Genomic DNA, 26,202 nt, shown 5'->3' with positions numbered 1-26,202 from the left:
GGCAGCACGCGCGGACGGCGGAGGCTGGAGGCTCGGCCCCCCGGGCGCGGTCGCCGAGGCGCGGAGGGTGCAGAGTCCCGTCCTCCACGCCGGCCGCTGGGCTCCGGGGCAGCCGTGGCCCTTGGCAGCGTCTGCAGCTCCTCTTAAGCGGAGTCCACCGTGCAGAGCTGCGGGGAAACCGCGGCCCAGCAAGGCGGGCGGGAGGGGGCGCTGAGGCCGAAGGGGCGGGGCGTTTCCGTGGCGCCGCTGCTCCGCCGGGGATCGCCGTGCTGGGCGGGCCACCTGTCCCCCGCGGCTCCGCGCGCCCGGCTGTCGGAGGAGCTCGGAAGACCTCGGGTTCCGGAAGAGCTGGGCGGGGCGAGCGGGGCGCGGGCGGGGCGGGGCGGGGCGGGGCGGGGCGCGGGGGGCGGGCGAGGCGGGAGCGCACCCGGGGCCGGCTCGGGGCTGGCTGAGCGCGGGCGGGGGCGAGGCGGGGCGCGGGCGGGGGCGGGGCGCGGGCGGGGCGCGGGCGGGGGCGCGGGCGGGGGCGGGGCGGAGCGCGGGCGGGGGCGCGGCGGCGGCGCTGGGCCTCATAGGCAGCCGCGCGCCCCGGCGCACAAAGGCTGGCGCATGTGTGAGCGGCCCGGGAGCCGGCAAAGGGAAAGCGAAATCCGCGGGGGCGGCAGGGGACGGCGAAGGCGCGGCGCCGCGGTCCCGAGGCGGGGGTCCCGGCCTGCCCGCCCCGCCCCCTGGGCCCGGGGCCTGAGCGCGCCGCCGCGGCCATGGCCATCGCCCACCTGGCCACCGAGTACGTGTTCTCGGACTTCTTGCTGAAGGAGCCCTCGGAGCCCAAGTTCAAGGGGCTGCGGCTGGAGCTGGCGGTGGACAAGATGGTCACGTACATCGCCGTGGGGCTGCCGCTGCTGCTCATCTCGCTGGCCTTCGCGCAGGAAATCTCGACGGGTAAGGCCGGGCGGAGGGGCGGGGCCGGGCGGCGGCGCGAGCCGCGTGGGCCGCGGTCCCGGGTCTGCGGGACGTGGTCTGACTGCGCGCCCCGTGGCGGGGACGCGGGGTAGAAAGGCAGCCCCGGGCTGATGGCCTCGAGTGTTCTTTGCGCACGTGGTGCAGGCTGTGGCCCTGCGGATCCCGCTTGCATCCCCCCCCCCCCCCCGTTCTGCCTGCACCCCGCTGATCCCGACTGCGCCCTGGAGTGCGTGTCCTGCCCTCGCTATCAGATTTGTGGAAACCACGGCCTCCTCATCCCGTCCTCTCTCTCCCACATTTGCGTAATTATCCACAATTTTGGAGCAGAGAAGTTCCGGAGCGGCTGAGCGGAGGGCGTGAAGAAGAGGACTCCGTGAAAGCTGTGCGCTCCCTTCTTTATCTCACTGGTCGATACCGAGACTTGAGCTCTGGGGGGTTGGTTGTGAATGATGGGAAATGACTGCCCTTGGCTGGTATTAGTGGGATCCCAGAATCCTCCATCTGAACGGCCTTACTATGAATGGGGGATGAACAAGCCCCCTTCACGTGGACTGTCGTTTACTCATAATAACGCGTCTGAGGTGCCAGTGTCTGGGGCAGGATCTTGTGGTTGCCTAATAAGACTCTCTGGTCTTCCTCAAGAGCTGAAGCATAGAAAAAGGATACTTTCGAGTCAGCAGGAAAGCAGCTAGAAACAGTTTGATGGGCGGTGGGAGAGAAGAGAGGACGGTGGGGCTGGGCCTGGGGGAAAGCCTATGTGAGAAATGGTGCTGGCTTCTGGCCGTGGAGCACAGTGGAATTTGCATAAGCAGAGGTGAGACCTTTGTTAAGATTCTGAGATCACAATTGCACTACTCGGGATTTACCCCAAAAATACAGATGCAGTGAAAAACTGAGACACCTGCACCCCAATGTTCATAGCAGCAATGTCCACAATCGCCAAACTGTGGAAAGAGCCTCGGTGTCCATCAAAAGATGACTGGATAAAGAAGATGTGGTTTATGTATACAATGGAATATTCCTCAGCTATTAGAAACGACAAATACCCACCATTTGCTTCAACGTGGATGGAACTGGAGGGTATTATGCTGAGTGAAGTAAGTCAATCGGAGAAGGACAAACACTATATGGTTTCACTCATTGGGGGAATATTAAAAATAGTGAAAGGGATTATAGGGGAAAGGAAGGAAAATGAGTGGGAAAAATCAGAGAAGGTGACAAAACATGGGAGACTCCTAACTCTGGGAAATGAACAAGGGGTAGTGGAAGGGAGGAGGGCGGGGGTGGGGTTACTGGGTGACGGGCACTGAGGGGGGCACTGGACAGGATGAGCACTGGGTGTTATACTGTATGTTGGCAAATCAAACTCCAATAAAAAATATACCAAAAAAAAAAAAAAGATTCTGAGATCGCAGAGAATGTTATATATGTTCCTGGAAGGAGAAAGATAATGACTATACTCCCTGAGGAGGAGTGTTAGTCACAGTTTTGGGTTATGAGCATGAATATGGGTCCAGGTCCGTTAGAACAGAGGCGTACAGGCTTGGTAGTTTTAAAAGTGCAAAGTTATTGTGTGAGCAGAGGATGGACTGGTTGAAAACAGTACTGAATAAGCCTGATGGTATCCTGTAGGGTCTGGGATCAAGGAGGAGAATCGGAGCTAGGGAGGCCAGATGCCAGAAGATGGGGCCTTGGTTGACGTCTTGTGCATGGATGGGGGCCAAGATTTGAAGGGAAAGGATGGGAAGGGGTGAATTCTAAGAGATCAAGGAGCAATAAGTGGCACCTGGGTACCTAGTTTTTAATAGGCAATGAAGGGCAGATATGACCAGAGTTGATAGAAAGGCTGCAGCCCAGAATGATTGGAGAATGGTGGGGGGGATTTTTGTTTTTTAAAGATTTATTTATTTAGAAAGAGAGAAAGAGCACATGCACAGAGCAGGTGGTGGAGAGGGGCCGAGGGAGAGAATATCTAGCAGACTTCCCACTGGGTGCAGAGCCTGATACGGGGGCTCGATCTCATGATGTTGAGATCATGACCTGAGCCGAAATCATGGTCAGAAGCCTGAGCCCCCCAGGTACCCTGAGAATGGTGGTACTCTTGATGAGAATAGTGAAGTTGCAGGAGGAGTTAGTTAGAAGAGGGTTATGGTAAGCTTAATTTTGTGATCTACAGCACTAAGTTGTTCAGTGTGGCAGGAAGTTGCCAAATTCATTGTGGAGAATACGTGATCAGTTTTTTTGTCTTTGGGCAGGCATAGTCCTGGGGTTTCCTTCCGCCTTCCAGATGATCAGGAGTTGGGACTTCTAGTAGAAAGGAAAACCACCAAGCAGCTTGGGTCCTAGAGATAATCTCTCCCTTCAGCAGATGTTCTTTGGGTACCAGCTATGGGTTGGACCCAGTGCTATGCCCCGAGGGCCCAGGAATAAATGAGGCACAGTCCCTGTCATGGAGGAGTAACAGTCTTGGGCACCTGATGCCAGGAGGAGGGAGTTGGTTACCCTTGGTGATCAAAGTTGACATCTACCCCACCCCCCCATACTAGAGGGATTCAGAAAGCAGAAGCACTTTCAACAAGTTTAAGTTGATGGGCTGAGAGGCATTTGGCTGGCATTGGGAATGGTTTCACCCAGCAGGAGTCTGACCTTACGCTATGCACAGAGCACTGCTGTGTGTTGAGTGGGACAAGAAAGGAGTTTGAGGCATGGTCTTCCTCCCACCCTGTAAGAGTTTACCTCCTATCTGGGTGCTAGGACAGACATGTTGACAGGTGACATTCAGCAGCATGTAATTCAGTGGCAAGACAGTGTCATGCTCTGAGCCCCAAGCAGGTGAAGGTTGGGGGAAGCTGTGGAGCAGACTCCCATTCTTCTCAGATGCTTCAGGCATGTGGGATGAAGCCAGCTGGACTGGGGAAGACCTGTCTGGTTGAGTACTCAATTGGGACAGTGAGAGTCAGGTCAGTCCAGCCAGGCTGATAGGGAAGAGCAGGAAATCTCACTCTTTTCCCACGGGTGGTGGTGTGTATATATAAAATGTGAAAAATCACCTTTTCAGGGGCGCCCCTGCTAGGAGACATCCTTAACCCCTGAAGTGTAGCCAGGAGCATTTGGAAGGCTTTGGGATAGTGAGCTACTGGCTGTTGAACTAATGTAAGAATTAAAACACACACCTGGTCTAGTGAGGCCTGATACTTCTAACTCTGCTGGTCTAAAACACTCCAGGCCCAGCTCCCCATAAGGTAAGCTGGGTTTGCACAAAAACCAACAACCCAACTTTACATTAACTTGGCACACAGCAGAAGACAGTTTCCATGTCATCGTGCCTGGACTAGGAAGACTGGGATGGAAGCCAGAGAAGGGAGAACTGACACTCTGTTTTACGGGCCCTAACTTTTTCTCTCCCCTTGCCTTGCCTCATGTCTTGTACACAAGTGCTCAATAAAAATACAATGAAGGAAATGCTGGAGCACATTAAGGACTCTCTGGGGTTCTCCCTTGGACTGTGGCTGGGCTCAGAGGAAGCAGGGGCATTCTGGGGAAGGGAAAGCATGGAAGAAAGGAAGCCAGGTTCCAAGGATAAGGTTAGGTCAAAAATTCCAGTTGCCAGGTCCCACCCAGTGCCTGGAATTCACCAGCTAGAGACAAGGGTTCCTGGCATGGAGAGAGAGACTTCCCAGTCGCTGGGCTACCCGGCATTTGAGAACACAAGTCATGCTGAGTTGTGGTTTCTATCCTGATGTCTGTCCCCAATAATAGCATTCACGGATACAGGTCATCATGGGAGGGAGCCAAGTTGCCCTGTTTGACTTATAAGTGTGGATTATATTCCGTGTACCCCGGATTCCCTTTGGCAGTATTTCATGATGAAGAGGGAGCTGTGTTTGTAATGTCGAAGCACTCTACTTGGTCAGGCAGATGAATGCCATTTCCTGTGGCCCGGAGAACACACACGTGTCACCAGTGTGGAAGCTGCAGGGAGGCAAAGTTCTATGCCACAGAAGGACCCTTGTTCTAATACACCTATCCCCAGAGTTTAGAGTTTAGAAATAGGTGGGTGACAACTCTGTGTAGAATACAAGCATCAGTAGGGGTGCGTGGGTGGCTTGCATAGTCAGTTAAGCTTAGGTCTTGATCTCAGGGTCCTGAGTTCAAGTCTCACATTGGGCTCCATGCTAAGCATGGAGCCTACTTAAAAAATAACAAAAAAGAATGCCTAAGTAGGCTACATGGCCTTTAAGCTCTGAGGTTTTAAGAGCATTTATCTAAGCTATTAAAGAAATAGATTCCCTAAGCTACCTTTCAACATCAGTGGGACCCATGTTCTTGGAGTCTTTCCACAGGGGCTGCCATGCCATTGGCCTAGGGCTGTATATATATAGGTCCTGGTGCCAAGGTATTCCTCCTGCTTTGTTTCTCTGGTGCCCTAACCTGGCATGTCAGGAGGCCCTGGGAGAGGAGAGCCTCCATCTCCTGCCAGGGTGCTTCTTGCCCTGAGCCAGGCTGGCTGGACCAGATGAGCAGCGGGGGCAGCCAGCAGACCCCTGGAAAAGGTGTTTTGTCTGCCGGGGGAGCCTTCTCTCCCTGCTGCCTTCCCAACGAGCACCTGCAGTTCTGGGCAGAGGGATCTGGTCTGTCGGGACTAGTTTTACAGGGCCAGCATTAGGCCAGCCCGACACCGCCCCAAGCCCCGTCGAGCCGAAGGACAGACCTAGATGCTAACTATAGCTGCTTCTGATACTATTAGCTTACAGTTCTCCCTGTGTTTCCTCCACTCAGGAGAGGCTACTGATGGGTACAATTTTTCTGGGTTAATTTTTTTTTTCTTTTTTACTGTTGTATTTTTATTGTACAAATAGTACCTAAAAACATTCTCATGGTAAATGATGCATAAACCACCTTCATGTGCTAGAGGTAACTTACCATTATGGATGCTTAGAACAGCCTCAAAGTCTCCTTCCTCTCATGAGTACACAGGTATACATTCTTTTAAAAACTAATTGAGTCCTACATAGTGGTTTGCGTTTTCCCACTTCATATGTTTTGGAGGGTGTTCCATGTTAGTACATAGGCATTACCTCACTATTTTTTTAATTAAAGTATAATTAACTTACAATGTTATATTAATCTCAGGTGTATGCTGTAATGATTCAGCACTTCCCTGCATTACTCACTCCTTTGCCCATCCCCTCACCCACTTCCCCTCTGGCAACCACCAGTTCATTCTCTGTATTTAAGAATGTCTTTTTTTTGTTTGTCTCTTTTTGTTGGTGGTGGTGGTTTCTTAAATTTCACATGTGAGTGAAATCATAGGGTATTTGTCTTTCTCTAGCTCCATCCATGTTCTTACAGAGCGTCATATATTCTTATAATTGATTTAAGTACTCTTAATGAGGCACGTTTAGGTTCTTTCAAAATTTCTTTTTTTTTTTTGCCTTTTATTTTATTTTATTTTATTTTATTTAAATTCAGTTTGCCAACATATGGTATAACACTCAGTGCTCCTCTCATCATGCGCCTTCCTTAGAGCCTGTCACCCAGTTACCCCATTCCCCTTCCTACCCTTCTGCAACCCTCCACATGTTTCCTAGAGTCGAGTCTCTCACGGTTTGTCTTCCTCTCTCATTTTTTCCCACTCAGTTTCCCCCATTCCCTTATGGTCCCTTTCATATTTTTTATTTTCCATGTATGAGTGAGACCATATGATGATTGTCTTTCTCTGACTGACTGACTTCACTCAGCATAATATCCTCCAGTTCCATCCACATCAGTGTAAATGGTAGGTATTCATCCTTTCTGATGGCTGAGTAATATTCCATTGTATATATAGACCACATCTTCTTTACCTGTTTGTCTGTCGAAGGAGAGACATGGCTTCTTCCTCAGTTTGGCTATTGTGGACTATGCTGCAACGAACATTGGAATGCAGGTGTCCTGTCGTTTCACTCTATCTGTGTCTTTGGGGTAAATACCCAATAGTGCAATTGCTGAGTTATAGGGTAACTCTATTTTTAACTTAAGGAGCCTCCACACAGTTTTCCACAGTGGCTATACCAGCTTGCATTCCCACCAACAGTGCAAGAGGGTTCCCTTTTCCCCACATCCTCACCAACATTTGCTGTTGTTTTTCCAGCTTTTTAAAGGGAGGCTTGTATTGAAATGTATTTCCCTCTTAGGACCGCCTTTGTTGTATCCCAACGATTTTGAACAGTTGTGCTTTCATTTTTGTTGGTTTGCATGAATCTTTTTAATTCTTCTCTAATTTCCTGGTTGACTCATTCATTTTTCAGTAAGATGCTCTTTAACCTCCAAGTGTTTGAGTTCCTTCCAAATTTCTTCTTGTGATTGAGTTGTAGTTTCAAAGCATTGTGGTCTCAAATATGCAGGGAATAATCCCAGTCTCTTGGTGTCCGTTGAGACCTGATTTGTGACCCAATATGTGGTTCAATCCTGGAGAAAGTTCCATGCGCAATTGAGAAGAATGTGTATTCTGTTGCATTAGGATGGAATGTTCTGTATATATCTGTGAAATCCATCTGATCCAGTGTGTCATTCAAAGCCCTGTCTCTTTGGTGATGTTTTGCTTAAAAGATCTGCCCTTTGCTGAAAGTGGAGTATTGAAGTCTCCTACTATTAATGTATTATCTATGTGTCTCTTTACTTTGGTTATTAATTGGTTGATATACTTGGCTGCTCCCACATTAGGGGCATAAATATTCATAATTTTAGGTCTTCTTGTTGGATAGACCCTTTAAGTATGATATAGTGTCCGTCTTCATCTCTTACTACAGTGTTTAATATAAAATCTAATTTATCTCATATGAGGATTGCTAACCCAGCTTTGTTTTGAGGACCATTTGAATGGTAAATGGTTCTCCACCTCTGCATTTTCAGGCTAGAGGTGTCCTTAGGTCTAAAGGAGTCTCTTGTAGACAGCATGTAGATGGGTCTTGCTTTTTTATCCAGTCCAATACCCTCTGTCTTGACTGATCATTTAGCTCATTCACGTTCAGAGTAACTATTGAAAGATATGAATTTAGTGTCATAATATTACCTATACAGTCCCTGTTTCTATGGATTGTTTCTTTGGGCTTCCTCTTTGTTTACAGGGTCCCCCTTAATGTTTCTTGCAGAACTGGTTTGGTGGTCACATATAGTTTCAGTTTTTGCCTATCCTGGAAACTCTTTATCTTTCTTCAATTCTGAATGACAGTCTTACTGGATAAAGTATTTTTGGCTGCACATTTTTCTAGTTTAGTACCCTGGATATATCCTGCCAGCCCTTTCTGGCCTGCCAGATCCCTGTGGATAGGTCTGCTATTAATCTGTTTCTCCCAATAGAAGTTAGGAATCTCTTTCTCAAGCTGGTTTTAGGATTTTCTCTTTATCTCTGAAATTTGCAAGCTTCACTATTATATGTTGGGGTGGTGATCAGTTTTTGTTGATTTCGGTGGGGGTTCCTCTCTATCTCTTGGATATGGATGCCTGTTTCCTTCCCCAGATTAGGGAAATTCTCAGACATGATTTGTTCATGTGTATCTGGTCCTCTCTTTCTCTCTCTCCATGCCCTCTGCAATCCCAATGAGATGAATGTTATTCTTTCTCAAACTATCATTTAATTCTCGGAGTCTCTCTTTGTGCGCTCTTAGTTGTTCCTTCCTTTCCAGACCATAAGTTTCTCAGCTTCCTTCCTTTCCAGACCATAAGTTTCTGGAGGGCAGGAACCCTCTGTCCTCTGGTTGACTGCTATATCCATAGTTTCCAACTAAGACTTGATACATAGTAGACATTCAACAGAGTGTGTGAATGAACAGAATATCCAGTCCCACTGGATCCTGAGTGTTAGTTATTCTATTGTCTGGAAGATGGAATTTTATGTATCTTCAAAGGGTTAGTTTTAAAAAAGTTTGTCAAAAATATTTGGAAACTCTGAATAGTATCATTGGAACTGACTCAAATAAACAATAATAGAGGAAGGAATGTGAATTGAGAGAAGATAAGCAAACATTTAGTAATGATGAGATCAATTTTAAAGTAACTAGAACTTACCCAAGCAGCATTTGGTCTGTTTTCTTTTTTATTTTATTTTTTTAATGTTTTTACTTGGCATTAATTGACACACAATGTTATATTAGTTTCAGGTATACAGCATAATGATTCAGCATCTCTGTGTTACGCTGTGCCCACCACAAGTATAGGTCCCTTCTGTCACCATACAGTGCTACTAAAATATCATTGACTATATTTCCTATAGTCAATTTCCTATATTTCCTATGCTACACCTTCTATTCCCATGACTTATCATTCCATAGCTGGGGCTCTTATTACCCTTCCCATTCCCCTTCACCTATTTTGCTACTTCCTCCCAGCCCCTTCCCTCTGGCAACAATCAGTTTGTTTTCTGTATTTATAGATGTGGTTCTGCTTTTTGCTTATTTGTTTATTTATTCATTTGTTTTGTTTTTTAGATTTCATGTCTGATGAAATCATATGGTATTCATTTTTCGTGGCCTGACTTATTTCACATGGCATAATACTCTCCAGGTCCATCTGTTTGCCCTAAGTGGCAAGATCTCATCCTTTTTTATGGCTGCATAATATTTTGTCTGTGTGTGTATGTGTACATACCACATTTTTATCCATTCATCTATTGGGGGACACTTAGGTTACTCCTATATCTTAGCTATTATAAATAATGCTGGACTAAACATAAAGCTTCATATATCTTTTCAAATTATGTTTTTGTTTTCTTTGGGTAAATACCCAGTAGTGGAATTACTGGATCATACAGTATTTCTGTTTTTATTTTTTGGAAGAACCTCTGTACTATTTTCCTGTATCAGTTTTACAGTGGGGAAAAGAGTGTCTCCAATGAATGGTGCTGGGAAAACTGGACAGCTACATGCAAAAGAGTGAAACTGAACCAATTTCTAACACCATACAAAAAAATAAACACAAAATTGATTAAGACCTAAATGTGAGGCCTGAAATCATAAAAATCCTTGAACAGAATGTTGACTGTGATTTCTTTGACATCAGCCATAGCTACATTTTTCTAGTATGTCTCCTAAGGTAAAGGAAATAAAAGCAAAAATAAACTATTGGGATTACATAAGGGGATTGGAATTACATAATAAGCTTTTGCACAGCCAAGGAAACCATCGGCAAAACAAAAAGGCAAGATATTAAATGTGAGAAGATATTTGCAAATGATATATTTGATAAGGGATTAATATCTAGAATATATAAAGAATTTATGCAACTCAACACCAAAAAAAAAAAAAAAAGAGCAGTCTGATTAAAAATGGGCAGAAGACATGAACAGACATTTCTCTAAAGACATCCACATGGCCAACAGACACATGAAAAGATGTTCAACATCACTAGTCAGGGAAGTGCAAATAAAAACCACAATGAAAAAAAAAAAAAAACCACAATGAAATATCACGTGTATCTGTCAGAATGGCTAAAATTAAATTAAATTAAATTAAAAAAAATAAGTTGGCAAGGATGTGGAGAAAAAGGAACCATTGTGTGCTGTCATTGGCAGGCATTCTTTTTGTTTTAGTGAACACTGTTTCCTGACTTGAAATTAGAAGACCCATTTTTGATTATTTACTCCCCTTGTCCTTTGCCCCCACCCCGACCCCTGCCCCAAGAAAAAAGGAAGAAAGGAAAATGAAACTATGGAAGAAAGTCTATTCTTTCATAATAGATGGAATTTCCACCACTGGCAAAAACTGAAAGTACATCTTGGAACCTTTACAGCTTCTAGTTTGGATTAGCAACACCCTTTAAAAAAAACAAAAACAAAAACATAAGCACCACCTTTCCTCTGCACAGTACTTCCTTGGATTTTTTGCCCAAACCCCTAACTGAGGCAGTAAGTTTGGCCCAGAGTGGAGAAGGGGTGGCAGTTTGGGAGCATCATGCCCACTGTGCTCTGGCTGAGTGAGGCAGACAGTGTGGGGACATAGGTGACCAGGAGTGCAGGGACCCAGAGAGAACCTGTATAGTACTGAAGCAAGCCTGGCTGTCTGTGGGATACAGGTGTGTGTCAGGGAAAGGGGTTTTTCATTGTCACGGATTTATTCATCCTCTCTAAAGCTTGTGCCCCTTTTTCTCTGTATTTTATGTTTTTATCTGATGATAAAGACAGGGCTCAGTGTCAAAAATATGGAAAATACAGAAGAGAAAAAAATAGTAGTAATTCTACTGCCAGAGATAGCCACTCTTATGTCTTGGTAATATCTTCCCCCGAGGCTTTTTAGATCTACATAGCTGACAGCTTCTACTTCTTAAGAAATCAAACACTAAATCAGGGCCATCTTACCATGTATTCTTAAACTTGTTTTTTGTTGGCTACAAAATTGAATGTTGAATAGGAATATCAAAATGTAACCCTTTCACAATGTGTTTGCTAATATAAATAGCATTGTGGAGGACACACTTGAACAGAGCTCTCTTTCCAATGAAGATTTCAGTATTTTGACAAATTGTGTAAGTCCAATTAGGAGGTCAGAGTGTGCAGACATTTTCAGGACTCTGATTGACATGGCAGGCCACCCTCCAGAAGGATCGTCCCCTGCCACTTCCACCAGCAGGTAGGAGAGGGCCCTTCTCCCACCGTCAGCAGCACGTAGTGTTTGTCATTGACAGTTTAGTAGATGGATAAAGCTATGCCGTTGTTTCAGGTCACATTGATTCAATCACAGCATTGCATGTTTTTCCCTAGATACTTATACCATTTACATAATTCTGTGAATTGTTCGTGTCTTTTCCTTGTCTTTCAGAGGGGAAGTTGGTTTCTCAATGGATTTTATTAACTTCTAAGATAGTTTCGGATATTTGGGGGCCATCCTTAAAGGCAGATACCTTCCTTGCCAGTTGTCAGTTACCTTTGAATTGTGACTATGGTTAGTTTTGATGAGCAGAAATTATTTTAAATTGTCAAAACTGTCTGCCTTTTAAATTTTTATTTCTTCAATTCTGTTATGATTAGACCAGTGTAGTTCCTCCTTATGACAGTTAAATATCCATCTAGTTTTTTTCTAATGATCTTTGATGATTTTATTTGAATTTACCTCTTCAATCTGCTTTGGTCTTTTGATACTGTAAATTAAGACTCTTGCTGATAATTCCCTCATCGTTATTTATTGAGGAACTTATTCCTTACCCAGTGATCTCTGGTGATTTCTTTATTATAAACTCTGATGTGAATAAGCCTTGTTAGGGCTATTTGTATTGTTCTATTGGTCTATTAATTCTCATAAAATACCAGACCATCCTGTTACTGCTTTCATCCTATATGCAAGGAGGTACCTGGGTAAATTAAATAAATAAAATCTGGAAATAGTGGAACCATGAACAAGGAAACCAAAGCAAAGCTCAGCAGTAGAAGTGTCTGACTTGCCTAGCACAGAGTGTTGCATCTTCAGGGGATAAATTCCTCATAATATAGTAAATATTTAGAATGCTACTGAATTTTAGAAAGAGGATCATGATCAAGAGGTCCTTATTGGAACTTGTCAGGTCATCTCAACTACTGGACACTTTTTTCTTTTCGATAGTTATGAGAACCAGTACATTGCCACATTTTGGGATGTTATTTAGGCTGCTGCAGCTTCCATATTTTGATCACTGCTATTACTAGTATCTTTGTGATTACAGGAAGTTGTAACCAATTACAAATGGGTTCCGAGAAGAATTACAGCTTCCAAATTGGTTTGGAATGCGGTGAATATTCCAGGAGGAAGGATGAATAGGCTATATGTTGCCTCAGTGCTTCGGCTGATGAAACAGGCTTTGGGCAGTGAGACTCCTGATATGCTCCCTGCACCAGCCCCAATACATCCCACACCACCTGCTGCTGGTGTGACAGTGGAGGGAGCTTCCTCGATTCGAAATTCTAATTTGCCACATATCTTTAAGTCTGTGTGTTTGTGTATGTCTGTGTTCAAGTTCAGACAGCAAGAGAAAGTGAAAGCCCTGCCCTTTTTTGGACACACCTACTCTTGGTCTCTTTCCCTGAGGTAACTACCACTACTGTTACTTCTTAGTGTTTTATGCTGCTCTGTGTTCCTTTGGAAAAACATGGTTTTATTTGTATTTTATTCTTACTGCATTTTAAACAAAATATTATGCCAAGCATTAAGAGCTTGCAATTTGCTCATTTGTCTGCAATGTGTCCTGGAGATATTTTCATGTTGTTTCATGTAGATTTGCCTCATTCTTTTTAGGCATGGCATAATTTTCCATAGTATGGACTACACCCCAGTTCATTTAACCATTCAGTTAAGGGTCGTGTATGTTCACTCTGCATTTTCCTACTATACATGGTTGTTCAGGGAACATCCTAGGACGTACTTCCTCAGGCAAGATGTGTTTCTCTAGATCAGTGGTTCTTAAACTTTTTGGTCTCATGACCCCTATATACCTCAGGCTCTTAAATTCCTTTGAAGATTTCAGAGAACTTTGGATTGGGGGTTGTATCTATCAGTATTTATCATGTTAAAAATTAAAACTGAGAAAATTTGAAAACAATTTAAATAATACGTTGATTACATGTCAACATATATATATTTATTATTTTATTTGATTCATTTATTCACGAGAGACACACACACACAGAGAGAGGGGCAGAGACACAGGCAGAGGGAGAAGCAGGCTCCATGCAGGGAGCCCGACGTGGGACTCGATCCCAGCTTTCCAGGATCACGCCCTGGGCCAAAGGCAGCGCTAAACCGCTGAGCCACCCGGGCTGCCCTATATATCTCTTAAAAAATAACTTTAAAACCAAAAATTTTGTAAGAAGAGTGATGTTGTTTTCCACTTTTACCAAATCTCCTCAATGTCTGACTTCATAGAAGACCACTGCATTTTCACATCTGCTTTTCATTCATTGTGTGGCAATCTCCCATGTCAGTGACCTCTGGAAACCCCACTGTATAAACTCAGAATGAGAATATGAAGGCAAATAAAACTTGCTATTACTGTGAAAGTAGGCCTCACATCACGGAACTTCAATCTTCCATGGAAAGATTCTCAGGTTCTGGACCACACTCAGAGAACCTGTGCTCCAGGGTCAAACTGGAGGATGGAGTTGGAAGTTAGAGGGTCAGGACGCCTGGGTGGCTGAGCGATTGAGTGTCTGGCTTTGGCTCAGGGCATGATCCCGGTTTGGGGATCGAGTCCTGCATCAGGCTCCCTGCATGGAGTCTGCTTCTCTTCTGCCTGTGTGTCTGCCTCTCTCTGTGTCCCTCATGAATAAACAAAATCTTTAAAAAAAAACAAAAGAAGTTAAAGGGTCACAGATGTGCACATTCCAAACATAAAAGGTACTTCCAGGTGGTCTCCAGAATATTCCCTCACCCTCCTACCGGCGATGGAGGGGAGTAGGCCTGTCCCTACAGCTTTACTGATGTGTGATATTTTCAGAGTTTTCTATTTGCTCTTCTCATTGAAATGGCATCTCACTGTTTCGGTTTGTAGTTCCCTATTTGCACTGGGATTTCACAAGACATAGTTCTGGGCTCTGGCTGTAACACTGAGCAGTGTTCTAGGGACTGCTCATTCTTTCCAGCCCATTTACTGGTGCCTTGTGGCCTTGGGTATTTGATCTTAGGGAGACCATCAGGCCTCAGCTGGTTATCATTGCCTTATGAAATCTCCCCCAACCCCAATCTATCCTGTTTCTTTTTATTTGTTTTAAGCTGAAAGTTAAAAAGAAAAAAAAAAAGATCCTTTCCCTCTGTTCCCTATTTAAGTTTGGTCAGTGAGCAGAACTAACAAATACCTTTTGGGAAATGTTAAGATGTCTTTCAGAAAGTTCTTTCTTCTAAATGTTAACATCTGTTGCGTGTTTGATGATTGTGTTGTGTAAGGGTCCTTAGAGTTTCAAAAAGCACAGAGAGAGTTCTATTCCCTCATTTGGGGAGGCTCACCTCTCCTCTGACCAGGCTTTCTTTTCAAAACAGAAAATGATGCCTGTTAAGTGAGATAATACATGGAAAACAGCCTGGTACCTGGCTTGTGTTTCGTACATGCTGCTTGACGCTGAAGCCGGTGCATGTTAAGCATCTGCAATCTGGAGGTGTTCTGCAATATCATGATAAACCAGCACAGCCAAGGTGAGCACTTCTCTCCGGCTCTCACTCATGCCCAGGCCCTACTCAGAGGACTGTAGGAGGCTCAGCTCCAGAGGAGGAGCCTGGATGGCAGGACCTCACTAGCCTCCTGTCCCTTCCCCTGGGTCCCTTAGAGGAAAGAGCCTGGTGATCTTGCGATTCTTCTTCTTAATGAGGCATCATTCCTTTTAAGTCTCTCTGAACTCACTGAGCCTTATGCCTTCAGTTTTCTTTTCTGCACACAGTGGAGTGAATACCGAAACAGGAAAGTGATGCTCTGTTAAAGAACTGAAGGAATGCCTGTATAGCTTAATGGCAAGGAACAGCTGCATGGCGCATGTGTGCCCAAAAGGCATCTGGCCCCAGAATCAGTCTGAGCCCTTGCAACATGAGGACAGTGGACTCAAATTAGTTATTGGGTGCCCTCCAGGACCCTTCTGATTCTTGATTCTGGTGCTGTGGTTCCTGCCCCACCTTAGGGTCATTACTCTTTTTCACATCTTGTTTCCATTAAGTCGTGTTCTTGTCCTTTTGGCCCATCCCTGAGCACTGCCCCTGGGAGCTTGCAGCCTGGCCGGGGGGATGGCCTCCCAGTAACTGCCGCATGCTGGCTATGAGAAGTGTTTTGGAACAGGTGCCCTGGTGGGGAGCCTCCCCATTAGGGATGGCTTGATGAGGAGAGGCGCTGGACTGAGTTACCCATCAGCTTGTGCGGAGCCTCTTAGGGGAGGACAGACATGGTTTTATTTCTGGGGAAAAGGGAACAGGATCAGTATTACTGGGGCCTGTGGAACAGGGGGAGGAGTGATTGGTGTAAGATGAGAGAGGCAGGTAGGGCCTGGTGGTCATGGAGCAACTGTGGCATTTGGATTTTAGTGTTGATCCAGAGCAGTCAGAGGGCTTTTAGCGGTACGGGGCATCATCAGATACGAATTTTAAAACCTTGCCCCAGGTACACCGTGAGAATGGACTGCAGCTGTAGAGACACTAGTTAGGGGCTATTGCAGTTGAATTTGGACTGATGATCTCTGTGCACTTGGAGATCAAGGATTGTCACAGGTGTCTTGGACTCTGCCATGGTACATTGTATGGGACAGTTTTTGTTTTTTTTTTAAGATTTTATTTATTCATGAGAGACATAGAGAAGCAGAGACACAGGCAGAGGGAGAAGCAGTCTGCCTGCAGGGAGCCTGATATGGGACTCGATCCTCGGACCCTGGGATCACTATCTGAGCCAAAGCCAGATGCTCAGCCACTGAGCCACCCACGTGCCCAGGATATCTTATAAAAGTTTAGTGGGGGCGCTGTGAGCACGCGGGGGCTCGCCAGCCTCTCCCGGGATGTTAGAGCTGATCTGGGAAGGCCCCGAGCTGGTCCCATTCAGTGGCTTTCTGCTCTGGGGCTTCATGGTCACTTGAAGCCTGGCCTGGCATGGGCGGTGAGGAAGGAGTGGGCCAGAGCTGGTGTGGAAGCCTGGTCCTAGGTAGCCAGCAATTGGTGCTCATCACCTGGTGGAGCAGGAAGCCCTGTCTGCTATGGGCCTGTGAAAAGCTGCAGCTCTGGGAGGGCCTGGCCCAGGCCCCCGGGGGTGGGGGCAGTGGAAGGTTAGCGTCCTGAAGGGGAATGACACTTGTGCCTGCCCTTACTGCCTGCCTTCCTCTGCTGTCTTTAGGACCAGTGTTAACAGCTCCTGGGTGTGCATATGTAAACATACACATTTACATTTTTTGATGAGGCTTTACTTTTTTAGAGCATTTTTAGGTTCACAGCAAAACTGAGGGGAAGTACAGAGATCTGCTCTATACTCCCTGCCCCAACACATGCATAGCCTTCCCCGTTATCAATATCCCCTGCAAGAGTCGTACATTGTGTGGACTTGGGAAAAATGTGAACAACATGTGTCCATCATTATGGTATCATGCAGAACATTCTCACTACCCTAAAAATCCTCTGTGCTCTATTTTCCCACGCCCTACCCCCCAACCCCTGGCAACCACTGATCATTTACTGTCTGTTAGTTTTGCCTTTTCCAGTGTCATAGAGTTGGAACCATACAAGTTTATAGCCTGTTGGCTTCTTTCACTTAGTCATATATATTTATGTTTCCTCCATGTCTTTTCATGGCTTGATAGTTCATTGCCTTTTGGTGCTGAGTGTCCCATTATCCCATTGTACCACAGTTTATCCATTTCCCTTTTGAAGGACACCTTGGTTACTTCCAAGTTGTTTTTTTTTTTTTTTAAGATTTTATTTATTTATTCATGAGAGACACAGAGAGAGAGAGAGAAGCAGAGACATAGGCAGAGGGAGAAGCAGGCTCCATGCAAGGAGCCCGGCGTGGGACTTGATCCTGGGATTCCAGGATCACGCCCTGGGCTGAAGGCAGGTGCCAAACTGCTGAGCCATCCAGGGATCCCTACTTCCAAGTTTTGACAGTTATAAGTAAAGCTGCCGTAAATATCCATGCATAGTTTTTGTGTAGACCTGGGTTTTCTTTTGGGCTAATACTAAGCACAATTGCTGGATCGTGTGTAAAATATGCTTCGTTTTATAAGATACTGTCTTCTGAGTATCTCTGTGTGTGCTTTCCCAGTTACAATGGACGAGCGTTCCTGTTGCTCCACATCCTTGCTAACATTTGGTATTGCTAGTGTTCCAGATTTTGGCCACTCCAGGAGGCATACACTGGTACCCTGTTTTAATTCGCCTGTCTCTGAGGACATACGATGTGGAGACCCTTTTCATATGCTCATTTTCCATCTGTGTATCTTCTTTAGTGAAGTGTCTGTTAAACTCCTTGGCCCATTTTTAATTCAGTTGTTTGTTTCCTAACTATTGAGTTTTAAGAGTTCCTTGTGTATTTTGGGTAACACTTCTCTACCAGATGAAGCTGCCATAGACTGACATTGCCTGTGTGCTACGTCCTCTGAGCACAGTGTTTGTTAAGCAGCAACCCTTCTGGACAGTTACATGTTTTTCACTTTTAAGAGACTGTGGGATAGTTAAGATGTGAGTTTTGGGGGCACCTGGGTGGCTCAGTTGGTTAAGTGTCTGCCTTCAGCTCAGGTCATGATCCTGGGGTCCTGGGAGCCAGCCCCACGGTGGCTCCTTGCTCAGTGGGGAGTCTGCTTCTCCTTCTGCCTCTGCCACTCCACCCCATTTGTGCTTTCTGTATCACTCACTCTCCTCTCCCAAATGAATGAATGAATGAATGAATGAATGAAAAAAAGGAAGAAAGAAAGAAAGAAAGAAAGAAAGAAAGAAAGAAAGAAAGAAAGAAAGAAAGAAAGAAGAAAGAAAGAAAGAAAGAAAAGAAAGGAAGAAAGAGAAGTGAGTTTGGGAACCAGACTGCCTGGGTTCAATCCTGGCAGATGACCCATCCACTGTGAGACCTCGGCTGGAAAGCGGCTCTGATTCCAAAACCTGTGTACTCGGCCCTTCACCTGCCTTGTGAGTGAGGAGCAGCAAGGCAGGCTCACACCCCAGCACAGAAGTTGGTCGTTTATGCTGGGGCTTGGGCCCTGCTGCTGTGGGATCGTCCTCCCCACTGCTTGCATCCCTGCTGGGGAGGCCACCTGCTCTGTAACAGTCATGGCCAGTCCCTCCCAGCCCAGCACTTCGGCCTCTGTGGGTCATCAGAACCATGGCTGTGTGGATGACAGCCCTGAGGACATTAAAACACAGCTCCCCCACCCCATCCTGCCAGCCCTTCCCTGCCAGCACCATAGAGTCAAGTCTGCAAGGATGGCCCTTACCTGACCCCCAGCTGGACTCTGTGTTCCAGAGTGGTCTGCTCCCCTTCATAACCATCTGTGAACTTGGAAGACTCCAGGTGTTTGCTTGTGCCGGGTCCCTAGCCTGGGTCCTCCTCCCTTCAGATAGAAATACCTGCCATGGCCTAGCCATTATCTTTATGCAGGTTGTTTTGTCTCTTATCATTAGCGGTTCTTAGTCTTGGCCTCCCTCACTGGACTGTAAGCTGTCGGAGGACAGGGATCATGCCGCCTTTAGCTTTGAATCCCCTGTGTGTCCTACATGGCACTATGTACACAGTAGATGCTCAGTGACTCCTTGGGTTGAGCTCAGCACTATTGAATTCTGGGTACCTTAGGGAGAACATCTCTTTTCTGTTGCCCCATAGTAGATACAGGAAGAAGAGAGCACTTGGGGAGGGCAAAGGTCCTTGGCTCTCTCTGACATTCTGCTGGCACAGAGGCTCTGTGCCATTAAATACCCAGCTCAGATGAACTTGGATGTCTCTCTTCTTTTCTGAGGTTTCTTGAGAAAAGAGCATTTACCCCAAAACCCGTGATGGTCTACTCAGAATGCCTTTGTATTTGCAAAGAAGTCTCATGACTGATTATCTAAATAATAGTAACAGTTGTAAGTTCTTTTCGTTTTGTTGGAGTCACTAATCTCTGATTCATTACCAGATTGAGACACTCAAGGCCTTCTCCTACACAGTAGGGTTCCTTTGTTGCCAGAACCCAAAGCTAGCTTTTAAAAGCCATCATTGAGGGAGAGATTATGCAAAAGGACTCAACAATGTTGGGTCTAGTCTCAGGCTGTGGCCCCATTACATCTAAGATCCCAGTTATCCATGGCAGGCTTTCATGGTGCAGATGTTTGAGAGCCACAGAAGATAATGACAAACGAGTAAACCAGTGAGTACAGGTGAAATTCAGATCATTCTAAGTGCACTAAAGAAAGTCATACAGGATGTGACAAAGGAAACTGTCTCTCTGTCTCCAGCGCTTGCCTTGGTGCCTGCTGCATAGAAATAAAAATGGGAGCTACTGTTTATTGAGTTCTTACTGTGTGCTGGTGCTATAGCAGGCATTTCCTTTGATCTTTTTTTTTTTTTTAAGATTTTATTTATTTATTCGTGAGAGACACAGAGAGAAAAAGAGATAGAGGCAGAGACAGCCCGATGTGGGACGTGATCCCGGGACTCCAGGATCACGCCCTGGGCCAAAGGCAGGCACTAAACCACTGAGCCACCCAGGTGTCCCTTCCTTTGATCTTTATAGGAGTTCTGTGAGGTTTTGCAGATGAGAAAAATAAGGTACACGGAGGTTAAGGGACTTGTTAGTAAAAGAGAAAACCCAGTGGCTATTCAGCATAATGAGATGTTTGTTAAAAGCAATATTCAGGAATAAAGAGGCCAGAGCCCTGTTTTATAGATGTACCTAATTTGCTCCTTGAAGCTCACGGGCCTTCCCTCTATCTAATTGGACTGTCAAGTGGTCCCATGCAGATTAGACCCCTGTGTCAGTGAAGGCTGGCTAGACAGTAGCTTTCTTTTAACCCTTTTCGACTTAAAAGTGTCTCTGACATTGCTCGTGGCCTTTAAATGACCTGTTCATTCGACATTTTTCTTAGGCTGACCTCATGCCCCTTGACATCCTTTTTTGGGCAGAATCCTTATGTTCATTTTGAAATGGTGCCTCGTTTCCCCACCACACTCTTACAATGCAGAAGTCAAGACCACGTTTCCTTTGGTAGAGGTGCGGCAAGTCTGGCACTGCCACAAGAACCTATTCTGTCTCTCAAATCTCCTATTCCCCCTATGACACTTCAGAAGATACAGTTTATCTGATCTGTCCCTTCCCTTGTGTGGGTCCAGCCTCCATCATTACTGAGTAAAGCCCATGCCTGCAATCGCCTTCACCTTGCCAACAATCTTATTCTGCACAGAACAGCAGTAAGTGTTTGGGGGTAGGTCTTCACGCACCAGCTGTTGACCACATGGGGCTGCTCTGGTTGGCTCTGGTTGGCTCTGGTTTTTGATGACACTTTCTTATGAACTCAGGCCTGGAGCGTGGGCCCAGGCTTCTGGGAAGATTGAGGCTGGCCATTTCCTGCAGGTTCTTGTGTCATTGGCTGGCCTGGCATTGCCCGCAGCACCTGTTCTTCTCCACTCCTCCCTGCCCTGCCTCCATCTTCTCTCCTCCCTGGTCACTCATTCCCAGGTTGTCATCACATTGGACAAAGAGCAGGGCCACACACTTAGGATTGTGTCACACCTATGCCCGGTATTGACTGTCTGACATTGGAAGTTACCCTGAGCCTTATTTCTGCATCTGACAAATGGAACTAAGTGATAACCAGTCCATAGGCTCTTTCATTGAATTGAACAAGAGCATTTAATTCCTATTTAATCATAGTATTTAATAAATGACTCCCATTCTCCTTTAGTAGGCGATTCTGTGATGGGAAGAGCTTCTGTGTGATGGGTACACAGGGGAATACCAGCATAATGGGGGAGTCACACTGGTTCTTAAGCCTTGGAGTATACACGATGCCCATTTGCCACAGGCTCTTCTTTTTGGCTCCATTTGGCCATGTGTCATGTTTTAGAAATGCCTCCAGGCAGGTCTCTCTAGTCCTTGTGCATTTTGCTTTTTATCCTTGGGTGCCTTCCTTATACACCCCTTCATCACACTAGTGTGTTTTTATCAGGATTGGTGCTGTTTGGTTAATACTCTTGGTACAGATTTTGTGTGATTTTGCCAAGGACAACTATTCTTTTTTTAACACATAAGTGGCATCCCAGCAGAGGTGTTTGTGCCCAGACTGGGCTAGGACCTAGTGGTAACAGAAGAGACTGGAAGCCAATGTGTGCTGTGACTGGTTCTTCATACCATCTCTCACCTACACGATGGCGATAGACTCTTGACCTGTGTCTGCTTCTATTCTTGACTCTGGATGGGCAATTACTGACACAGCGTCCAGAGTAAACCTTTTAAAATGAAAATCAGAAAATGTATTTGCTTTAAAGATTCTGAAATTATTCTGTGTGAGTTTTCGGGTTGAGAAAATGAGTAATTATGTTGGTATATTTGGTATCTAGAGGGTCTCTCTGTAAAAGATAAAAGATACAAATATGGACTGGGGGAAGGCCATGGTGTTAAATTGGAATTTGAATATTCAGCATAAGCTCTCTCTCTCTTTCTCTCTCTCTCTCTCTCTCTCTCTCTCTCTCTCTCCCTCTCTCCCTCTCTCCCTCTCTCCCTCTCCCTCCCTCCCTCCCTCCCTCCCTCTCTCTCCTTCCGTCCCTCTCTCTCTCTCTCTCACACACACACACACACACACACACACACACCTCACTGATTTCCTTGCTGTGTCTGCTGAAGGCAGCTAAGAGCAATGGCATCCCAGTAGCAATGAGCACATCCAGCATCCCTAGGTTTAGACATTTTCTTACCCACTAAAAGGAACCAAGGGCTCCCTGAAGAAATGGCCAGTGGGAGGGCTGGGGCAGGGAACGTATAAGAGGAACCCAGAACATCTTGGGCCATGATGTGCAGAGTGCTCAGAAATGAAGGGGAATGTGTCAAAGGACATGGGAGCTGGTTTGAAACAGTTTGAGCATCAAAATGGGTAACAGCGACAGCTTGTAAAGTTTTGAAAAAAGACTATATGAGTCCATATTGATACTGAAAAATGTAAATTGGAGGAAGAGGAAGTTCCTCTTTGTAGTATAATGGTGACTAACAAACACAGAGGGAAGGATAAGGTTGGAAAACTATTTGCAACCCCAGCAGAAGCGTCTGATTTACCACGGGGTGAAAACTTTGCTGGGGAATGGGATACGTCCACAGTCAGAGATTTCCACTCAGACAAATTATTTCTCAGGGAAAAAGGCATTTTTACGGCACAGCCCTGACAACAGCTTAACCAAGAAACGGTCATATGTGACATCACTTGCCCTGAAGGAAACTGATGTTTGGTGCCTCCTGAGGTGTCCTGCAGAGGCCCTATACCCATTTGTGGGAGTCCTGCCTGCAGTGCAGAACCTGGTCAGAGCATGCAGTCAGATGAACATAAATCAAGAGGCATCACACAAAACAGAGGACCTGTGTTCTTCACCCCTGTTAAGGTCGCAGATGACAGAGAAAGGCTATGGAACCCTTCCAGGGTAAGACAACTAAAGACACGTGACATCTGAATGCATGGTGTCTGGTGTGGGATTGGATCCTGAGAGGAGGGGGAGAAAGTTTCTGTAAAGGAGAGTTAGGAAAATCCAAATACAGATAGCAGTATTGCATCTTAAAAAAATTGATAATTGTACTGGGTCATATATGAATGTTTTGTCCTTAGAAGATATATACTTCTGAGAAAAAGCGTCATGACCTTTGCAACTTACTCTCAAGCTGATCAGGAAGAAAAAGAAATTATGTATTATGTATACATGTATAGAGAGGACAGGTGTCAAAATGTTGACAGTAGTTGAGTATTTGTGATTTCACTATTATGTTCTTTTTTTTTTCAAATACTGATACTATATTTTATGCATGTTTATGGATTTTACGGAATTCTTCCAGTTGTGTTGAGCTGTAACTGACATATGATGTTGTATAAATATAAGGTATGCCATGTAATGATTTGACAGATGCATATATTGTAAAATGATTACCACAGTAAGTTTAGCTAACATCTAGCACCTCACATAGTCTTTTATTTTGTGATGAGAACTTTTAAGATCTGTTTGCTTATTAGCAGCTTTTAAGTGTACAAATACAGTATTGTAGTTTTAACTATAATCACTGTGCTATTACACCCCCAGAACTTCTTTCCTTATACCTGGAAGTATGTACCCTTTGACCACCATCACCCATTTCCTGTACCCCACCCCCATATTCCACCTCTGGCAACTACCAAACTGTTCTCCATTTCTAGGAGTTTGGTTTTACTAGATAAAACATTTAAGTGAGATCATATAAGATTTGTCTTTCTCTCTCTGACTTATTTTACTCATCATAATGTCCTCAAAGTCCATCCATGTGGCAAATGGCAGGATTTCCTTCCTTTTTTTGGCTGACCATCATTGCAGTATTCCTGTAATTTCTCTGTAGGTCTGAAAAAAATCCAAGTAAAATGCTCATTTTTTTTTAAAAAGGTAAATACAACAAAATATTGCTTTAAACTCCAGGGTGTCTCTTATCTTATTTTCTGTAATTTTCTGTGTATTTGAGTTAATCAATCTCAGATGTTAAAAGTAATCTAATATTTAAATACATTGAGTACTATTTTGCCTCTTTCCTAGAACACTGAGTTCTTTTCATGCCTTTTTTTGCCCTGGTACCCAGGTCATGAGAATTTTATTCACTGGACAATCATCAGGTTTTACCCTGGGTTTACACAAGCTCCTCTTTCCTGTGGTGTAGACTTTCAAGGTTCCTCACCACAGAAAAGAAACTGCTCAGACTACTACTTAGTTCTCCAGTCTGTTCTTTTGGGTAGGGCTGACTCCATGGTTCCGTGCAGGCAGGGTCTGATTCCAGCTTCCTTTTCTCTTCTGCTCTTGCATTTAGCAAGCTTAATCTGTTGTGTTGCTTATGCCATCAGTGATTCCCTGAATGAAAGGAGCCTCGTAGGTTCCATCTGAGGCTCGCCAGCTTGGTTGTGTGTACCCTTTGACTGTGCAGTCTGCTGGTCACCCATCCTGGACCACATGGTCGGTAGGTACAGGCTGTTATTCCTGTCCATTTAGTGAGAGCGTTGTGCACCGATGGGGCCTTTTCTAATTTGTTAGGCCTCGAAGGGGAAAACCATTCATTCTGCTCTATAGAGCCGGGATAGGTAGCGAAGTACCTGAGGACTTGGAACTCAGTTACAAGAAAACACTTGATTAGCCCTGGTTGGGTTCTCTTTAAAAGCCAGGGCAGGGGGGCAGCCAGGGGGGCTCAGCGGTTTAACGCTGCCTTCAGCCCAGGGCGTGATCCTGGAGACCCAGGATCAAGTCCCGCATCAGGCTCCCTGCATGGAGCCTGCTTCTCCCTCTGCCTGTGTCTCTGCCTATCTCTCTCTCTCTCTCTCTCTCTCTCTCTCTCTCTGTCTTATTCATAAATAAATAAAATCTTAAAAAAAAAAAAAAGCCGGGGACGGGGGTTGCCTGGGTGTCTCAGTTGGTTAGGTGTCTGACTCTTGATTTTGGCTCAGGTCATAGTCTTGAGGTTGTGAGATCAAGCCCCACGTCAGACATGGAGGCTGTTTGGGATTCCCTCTCTCCCTCTTCCTCTGTCCCTCCCACCCCACCTCCCTCTCTAAGAAAGGAAAAATTCGGGTTTGGGTGTGGAAAACAGAGACCTGATGAGTCAATTTGATTTAAGGGGAAACAAAACTGTTGTTTCAACTCAGTGCCTTTTTTTTTCTTGTCAGTGTGGGCTATAGACATTCTTGCATTTTCCCACTGGTTTGAAACATGTTTGCACCTGGGGGTCAGTGCCTTCAAATGAAGGCCTAGTAGCCCATTTGGGACTTCCAGAATGCATTTACTTGCTGTGTGAGGCTTTGGGTTGATGTATCCTGGAAAGACGAAAGGGGAGAAATTTGGTTCTTTTTAAGAAAGAGATCTAGTTCTAAGATTCTAAGGCTCAGGCTAAGGCCAGGAGGATGGATGGGGAGATGTCTGTGGTGTGGGTCCCTCACTTAGCTGGTGCCACGCGTCCATGGGGCACATGAACACACATTCCCTCCACACGATCTTTCACTGCATCTGGCCAGACACATCAGAGTAAAGCCCGCAGCAGCCTCTGGACTCTCAGCAAGTCGAAAGTTGTGGGGTTCTTTGTTCCTGGTGTAAACCTGAAACTCCTTTCTTGCTTTCTGCACAGTTGTGAAAGACAGTTCATATCTCACTAAAGCTACTCCCTAGAAATCAGAGTGCTCATTCAGCCATCACACAACACAGAGGAGTGGGAAGAGTGTGGGAATGTGGCTGGAGGGTCGCTGTGGGTCAGCAGGGAGCTCTGTTTCCTCAACTATCTAATGGGATGGTGCTATCTTACCAGGATGCTTGAACATTGAGACAGTACTTATGATAGTTGTTCAAAACATTTAAAGCACCCGACAAGTGTTACTTATTTGATACAGGGTTCTATATGCAGTTGAGAGAGCCAGAAAGACTGTGTGTGTGTGTGTGTGTGTGTGTGTGTGTTCGTGTATATGTGTGTCTACCCTGTTGGTGGAGTTGCGATAAGATACACATGCATGTTTATACAGCGTAGTTGAAGGTGATGATGCGCATGTCTCTGATGGAGCTCAGTAGGGAGGAAGCTTCATGGCTTTGAAAGATGGACCATGGCAGTAAACAGTGTAGATGGGACAT

At 45.5% G+C, this 26,202-nt stretch overlaps 1 protein-coding gene across 3 annotated transcripts in view; it reads left to right on the top strand.

Annotated features, from left to right (window-relative positions):
- The first annotated feature begins 695 nt into the window (after window positions 1-695).
- Window positions 696-26,202, top strand: part of PANX1 (pannexin 1) — a 49,406-nt gene continuing 23,899 nt past the window's right edge. Inside the window, exons 1-2 of one of the 3 annotated variants that reach the window (XM_038568298.1) lie at window positions 817-942; window positions 14,940-15,092. In XM_038568298.1, the coding sequence (XP_038424226.1) occupies window positions 15,032-15,092 (61 nt within the window). In that variant the 5' untranslated portion in view covers window positions 817-942; window positions 14,940-15,031. Of the gene's footprint in view, window positions 943-14,939; window positions 15,093-24,448; window positions 24,554-26,202 lie in introns of those variants that run through there. The other 2 variants (XM_038568297.1, XM_038568300.1) reach the window with 2 other exon arrangements.

Source organism: Canis lupus, chromosome 21 (assembly GCF_011100685.1).
Source record: "Canis lupus familiaris isolate Mischka breed German Shepherd chromosome 21, alternate assembly UU_Cfam_GSD_1.0, whole genome shotgun sequence".
NCBI lineage: Eukaryota > Metazoa > Chordata > Mammalia > Carnivora > Canidae > Canis > Canis lupus.
The sequence above is the reverse complement of the archived record's forward strand: the minus strand, read 5'-3'. Positions and strand labels throughout refer to the sequence as shown.